General features: G+C 39.9%; 1 protein-coding gene across 4 annotated transcripts in view; it reads left to right on the forward strand.

Moving 5' to 3' along the window:
• LOC106883450 (ATP-dependent clpX-like chaperone, mitochondrial) overlaps positions 1-3,905 on the forward strand; it is a 43,659-nt gene extending 39,754 nt beyond the window's left edge. For all 4 annotated transcript variants that reach the window (XM_014934469.3, XM_014934470.3, XM_089341945.1 and 1 more), the window contains exons 9-12: positions 602-766; positions 1,478-1,774; positions 2,770-2,862; positions 3,493-3,905. In XM_014934469.3, coding sequence (XP_014789955.1) covers positions 602-766; positions 1,478-1,774; positions 2,770-2,862; positions 3,493-3,681 — 744 coding nt within the window. In that variant the 3' untranslated portion in view covers positions 3,682-3,905. The remainder of the gene's footprint in view (positions 1-601; positions 767-1,477; positions 1,775-2,769; positions 2,863-3,492) is intronic.
• Positions 3,906-7,091: the final 3,186 nt, after the last annotated feature.

Below are 7,091 nucleotides of genomic sequence, written 5' to 3' on the forward strand. Positions count from 1 at the left end.
AAGGCAGGAGAGAATTATGCCTACTTAATCTACAAAAAAAAAAAAAATATTTTGCATTTTATGCATAGTAATCAGAGTAACCTTCATAGTTTTATTGAATTAGATGCATATGTTACCATAAAAGGAAAATGTTACTCTACACTTATAGTGAGTCCTGTAATTTATCACTTTTGGTAAATCGACAAATATCATTATTTAATGTCTACTTTTTCACATTTGCATGGGTTGGATGGAAATTGTTGAGGCAAATTTCCTGTGGCTGGATGCCTTTCCTTTCACCAACCCTCACCTGTGTCCAAGCAAGGTAATATTTCACCAAGGAAGACAGTAAACGAGCAACATTGCTTTATGTTGGTGATGTTCATTTACGATCATCACATGATGATGCAAAGTGAAGTGTACCCCACCACACACATGACAAGCTTGTTTCAGTTTCCATAGATAGTGAAGACTGGTGCAGTCTTCTGTCTAGCCAGCTCCTGTCAAACTGTCCAACCCATGTCAGCATGGAAAGCAGACGATAAATGATGATGATATATATGTAAGCTGGGGCAAACCATTGAATGACCATTGTACATGCATTTTAATGTTCTTTCTGCAGGGTATGTTGAAAATGCTGGAAGGGACTATTGTCAATGTTCCTGAAAGAAACTCTCGGAAACTCCGTGGAGAAACCATCCAGGTGGACACAACCAATATTCTGTTCATTGCTTCTGGTGCTTTCAATGGCCTTGATAGAATTGTCAACAGGAGGAAAAATGAAAAGGTACAGTCTGGATGGAAGTTATTGTATATTCTGAAGAACATGTTTTTTTTCTTCTCCAATTGGCCCTGATCCAGCAGATCTATGATCATAGAACCATCGTACCTAGTGTATCTTGGACTACACTATCCATTATAGCTTTGTATTTTTAAGATGTAAGTTGTAATGTAGGTGTGTGGTGAGTGGAATTTGGCTGCTATTTTTAGCTGCTGCATATACACATGAAACTCAGTGACATGGCCAGCAGATGAGTTTGATTTGCCTGTCTTTCAGCCTCGCCGATATCTCATATTTTGCTCTGATTCATACACCTTACCTAGAGTTCACTATCCTGTCCGTATCATTACAATGTCGTCATATTTAGTTGTTTCCCCCTCGTGTCCGGGCATAATCACTCTATGCTTCTATGATTACCATTCTCTCAAACTGTGTGGAGCAAAATATGAGATATCGGCGAGGCTGAAAGAAAGGCAAATTAAACTCATCTGCTGCCCATGTCACTGAGTTTCATGTGTATATTCAGCAAGAGAGAAAAATATCATATAATTGTATTTAAAGATTACAAATTGCATACTTTATGACTCAATCTATTTATATATCTATACACACACACACATACACTCTTGCTTTGTAGATGACATTGTGAAAAGATCACTGAATTCAGTTATTGACTTATTGATCTGTGTTTTATTTATTTCAACTTTGACCTTTCAGTATTTGGGTTTTGGAGCTCATTCTGTGAGTCAGGGTCGACGTGCAGCCACCGCCTCCGACATGAAGAACCAAAGCGAGAGCAACAACACTGCTGCAGATAACGAGGAACGCGATGCATTAATCCGTCAGTCAGAAGCACGGGATCTGATTGAGTTTGGTATGATCCCGGAATTTGTGGGTCGCTTCCCCGTTGTCGTACCATTCCACAGTCTCAACGAGGATATGCTGGTACAGATCCTTACAGGTCCACGTAATGCACTCATTCCGCAGTACATGGCTCTCTTCAGAATGGACAATGTAAGTAAAGTTTTTCTGGCTCAGTCTTACACAATTATTACTGCCATTCTTATCTGTAATCATCATCATCATCGTCGTCGTTTAACGTCCGCTTTCCATGCTAGCATGGGTTGGACGATTTGACTGAGGACTAGTGAACCAGATGGCTACACCAGGCTCCAATCTGATTTGGCAGAGTTTCTACAGCTGGATGCCCTTCCTAACGCCAACCACTCCGAGAGTGTAGTGGGTGCTTTTATGTTCCGCCGGCATGAGGGCCAGTCAGGCGATACTGGCAGCCCATCGAAGCAGTGACAAGGTGTATCACCTTGCTTGAGAAGACCTGTCGAGCTAAGTGAGATTATAGTTATGACCAATACTGATGCCATGTTCAAGAAAACTGGTAGTCTCCAAGACATAAACAAGGTGTGCCTTTTCATTTCTCGCGACAGACTGAAATTCATCATATTGATGTCATCAATACATTTGGTAATTTATTCATGACCCACTAAAGTTTTGCCACCAATACCTGGCACACAACACATATCCATCCATCCATCCATCCATCCATCTTTAATGTCTCCTCTGTGTTGCATACTATGACTAGCTGTAGCTGGAAAAGGCAAAACACTCGATGAAAAATTCTGTAATTCCATAATAGGATGAAGGCATGTGTGGGTGGTAACTCTTTGAACCCCTGCTGCAAGAGGCACCCATCATGGCCACATCTGTGCAAAAGAACATGGCCCCTAGCAGGACTGGAAAGCCACACTCGTGCTGCTTTAAGAGAACAACCAAGTGATGACATTGCTTGAAGTTTCGAAATTCCTTTGTAGCCATTGTGTGTGTGTGTTTTTCCCTTTTTTCTGTTTGCCCACCCTGCATGTGTGTATCATGTTATCTGTGTATCTCATTCTCGTTTTTTTCTGTATTCTCTGTTTACATCTTCATCTCTCCCTTCCTTAACTGACGCTCTCTCCTAAGTCCCCATACTGTCATTGTACTTTTTACTTCAGGTTGATCTTATAGTTGAAGATAATGCCCTGAGAGCCATAGCGCAGCTGGCTTTAGAAAAGAAGACCGGCGCCAGAGGGCTGAGAGCTATAATGGTAAGTAACGTTGCCTTCATTAACAACACAGCATTAATCCTCTAATTAATCAATAAATTAATCCAATGTAGTTTTATCTTGGGCCTGCCAGTGAGGGGCCATTTGTGACTTAGGATGGCCAAGTTTATAGATTACTAAACTATCAGCCAAGAGGTTGGATGTTCATATCCTGTTATCAACCTTCTGTGATGTCTGTGGCTAAGGCACTTAATTCTCAAGTGGTGGTGCTGTCCTTCCAGCTGTAAACAGGCACCACAGCCTAGTAACAATAGACTTCTATTGCCAACAGACCACTGTCATTGTTGTTTCTTTGTTACTAAAACCCCCCGCCACCACAGTCAGTTCTGATTGAGCAGACCTATAATCAAAAGTCTTCCAGCCATGACCATCCCATTTTATTTTTCAGACATTGTGTTTCTAGGACTACACACACACACACACATATATGTATATATATATATATATATATTGTATGCATTATATATAATATATATATTATGATGTGTATAATATCATCATCATCGTCGTTTAACGATGATGATGATGATGATATTATGCACATCATAATATATATATATATATATATTATATTATGATAATAATAATAATTATTTACAATGTTGTTTACAGGAATCCATCCTACTGGAACCAATGTTCCAAGTACCAGGTTCCAATGTGGCATCTGTTCTCATCAGTGACACAGTGGTGCGTGGAGGAGAAGAGCCCTCATATATCACCAAGGATGTCAACTGTACAGAAGACATGGAAGAGGACGGCAGCTATGAGGAGGCAGAAGAGCTGACAGTCAGAAATCCGTAGGCTCTTTTTACCAAACGATGCCGTCGTGTCCGTCGACTTGAGGAATGTAGTTCTTTATGCCCCCCCCCCCCCACCTTAACTGCTGCCCCGCTGCTTACATGTCGCCCGACGCCATAAGTCTGAGTTTGAGAAAGACTCGATTGTGTGTGTATATATATATGTATGTATGTTTGTGTATCTGTGTGGCAGTGGTGGGGTAGCAAAAATAAATTTGAAGAAATTTCTATAGTTTTTTTTTTTTTTTCCATTTTATATTTCGTTCTACAACCATTGTTATAATAATAATAATAATAATAATAATTTTTCTTAAAGAAGAAGAAACAGCAAAACAATTCTTTCCCCCGACTTCTCTTTCTCTTTTACTTCATCAAAGGAGGAAGAAAACTTGATTCTTGTCTTTTGTCTATAGTGACACTGTGATATGTAATGAAAATCAAGGCGGAAAGGCCTCTGGTGTTTGCCATATGATGATGATGATTGATGAAGCTGGTGGTGGTGGTAGTAGAGAATGTAGTTCATCTGTTTCTCTTTCCTCTCTTTTGACCTCTTCCATCTCTCTCTCTCTCTCTCTCTCTCTCTCTCTCTCTCTCTTTCTCTCTCTCTCTCCTAATAGAATATTGTTGAAAAAAAACAAAAACAAACACTACAATCAGTTTGTTTTACGTTGTTCTACTTTGAATAATTACCCCTTTCTGCTCTTCTCTCTCTCTCTCTCTCTCTCTCATACACACATACACACTCACGCATTTCTTTCTTACATAACACATTTCTGGTTTATTCCCATTTCTCTTTCTCTGACACATACACACAATACACATTTCTCTTCTCTCTCTCTCTCTGTGTTTCCTCTCTTACTGTCTCTCATTACCTTTTCATACCTTTCTGCCTTTCCTTCTTTCTCTCTTCTTCCCATCTATATCCTCTCTCTCTCTCTCTCTCTCTCTCCTGTTTCTTCTATTTCCTATTTTTAATGTCAATCCACCCTTTCAACTTTTCTGTGTCCTCATGATTCAGAGAAACAGTTTTTAGCAACCAGTTATTTCGAGCAGGAGCCATGCCATAGAATTATGTAACAACATGGTATTATACAAAATTTTTAATCTGGAATTTTACACAATTTATTTTTAAGAATAATTTTCTTCTGCATTGAAAAATATCTCTCATTGATTTATTAATTTTTATTGATATATTGTTTTATTTATTGAATATTTTCTATTCCTCTGCCCCAACAGGATTTTCATCCCTTTTTGTCGTGGGTCTGTTGGTTGCAGCAATTACTTAACAGCCTGGTCCCCTCTTATTGTTAACCCCTGTACCAAATTGGGGAGTGGCCCTTAGTGTTTTCTGTCATCCAGGCAAACTGGAACAAACAAGTCTTTCTCTTTCTATTTTGCTTAGGGATTACAATGCAATGTTATGGAATTTGAAATTGCCACCATGTGGTAAGTATTCCAGCACCTTAACCTCATAGCCACCGTGTGTTACCATGTGGTCAGTAGCCCATTCCCTTAACATCACAGCCACTGTGTGACCATGTGGTCAAATACCTTAATCACACAGCTACATGTGGTCAATTAGTCCATTATCTTATAAACACTTAATCTCACATGCACTGTGCTTTTTCAGTGATTGATATATTCCTTTACTTATTGATTGAGTTTTTTATGATGATTGGTTATTGATCCATTTATAAAAGAAAAACCCATCAGTGTCCATGTGAGAATCTTAAATAGAATATTGTGAATCTTAACACAGTTGGAGTTGAATCTCTCATCGTCAGTAATTGACCAAATGTCTTTTAACTGGGACCCATGGCTGTTCCATGTAAAGGTTGAGCTTTTAACATCTTGAGCCAACGAAGGAGCCCCAGTGTTCATTGGACTCGTTAAAGATAGATGCCAGGTCTCTCTTAAAATATGTCATTCATCCACAGAAACAATACCAAAGCAGACACCAGTGCACCACACTGCTCTCTGATTCTTGAAATTCTGTCAGGCCACTCAACCTGTGCCAGCATAGAAGACAAATGTTAAAAGATGATGCTGATATATACATTCGTCAGTGTAGAAGACACGTGGCTTAGTGGTTAGAGTATCCAGCTCATGATCATAAGCTTGTGAGTTCAATTTCTGGCAGTGCGTTGTGTCTTTTATTTCATGTTGCTCCAGTCGACTCAGCTTGCAAAAGCAAGTTGTACCTGTTTTTCAAAGGGCCAGCCTTATCGCATTCTGTGTCCTGCTGAATTTTCATGAGAACTACAATAAGGGCATGTGTGTCTGTGGAGTGCTCAGCCACTTGCCTGCTAATTTTACAAGCAGGCTGTTCTGTTGCTTGGGTCAACTGGAACCCTTGTCATAACTGATGGAGTGCCAGGCTTTTGAAATGTTTTTAGATATATTATTACAACTTATATTGTAATTGCATATTGATGCAACTACAATGCATTTCTTCATGATTAAGTGTGAGTTCACCAGCTGCTTTGCCACTCTTGTCAAACCAGCTCGTGATATTCCCCATCCATTGCATTCTTTTCCTGCCCCTTGATCTTCTACTCTCTGCTCTTCCTCTCATAATAATGATTTCCAAACCTCTGCTTCTTTGAATATATCCTTAATTGATAAGCTATTACTACCACTGTCTATAAGTACTGCCACCAATGCTGTGCAATGCAAAGACTTTCCACATATGAAAACCAGCTGTTTCTTTCCAAAGCCTTATCTTTGACTATATTCATGTAGTAATCTCTGTCTAGTGTTCTAAACCATCCAGGTATTGGTTTTCATCTTCAGTTTGCTGTCTCCCATATATATATATATATATATATATATAAATGAATGACTGGTGTAGCAGCATCATAGTCAACTGCTACAAAGGTAAAGGGGACGCTTTAGATACAAATAATTACAGAGGCATCAAGCTGTTAGATCAGGTTATGAAAGTTACAGAGAGGGTCATAGCCCAACTAATTAGGGAGCGAATCAATTTAGATGAGATGCAGTTTGGGTTCGTGCCAGGTAAAAGCACTACTGATGCCTTATTTCTAGTGAGACAGTTGCAGGAGAAATACCTAGCTAAGGATAAACCTCTGTACCTGGCTTTCGTTGACATGGAGAAAGCCTTTGACAGGGTCCCCCGATCCCTTATCTGGTGGTCAATGAGGAAACTTGGGATAGAAGAATGGTTAGTGAGAGCTGTGCGAGCCATGTACAGAGATGCTGCCAGTAAGGTGAGGGTTGGAAATGAGTACAGCAATGAATTCCGGGTAGAGGTAGGGGTCCACCAAGGTTCCGTCCTCAGCCCCCTATTATTTACCATAGTCCTCCAGGCAATCACAGAGGAGTTCAAGACAGGTTGCCCCTGGGAGCTCCTCTATGCTGATGACCTTGCCCTAATTGCGGAGTCACTATCAG

This window comes from Octopus bimaculoides, chromosome 25 (genome assembly GCF_046866305.1).
Source record: "Octopus bimaculoides isolate indiv1 chromosome 25, ASM4686630v1, whole genome shotgun sequence".
Classification (NCBI taxonomy): Eukaryota; Metazoa; Mollusca; class Cephalopoda; order Octopoda; family Octopodidae; genus Octopus; species Octopus bimaculoides.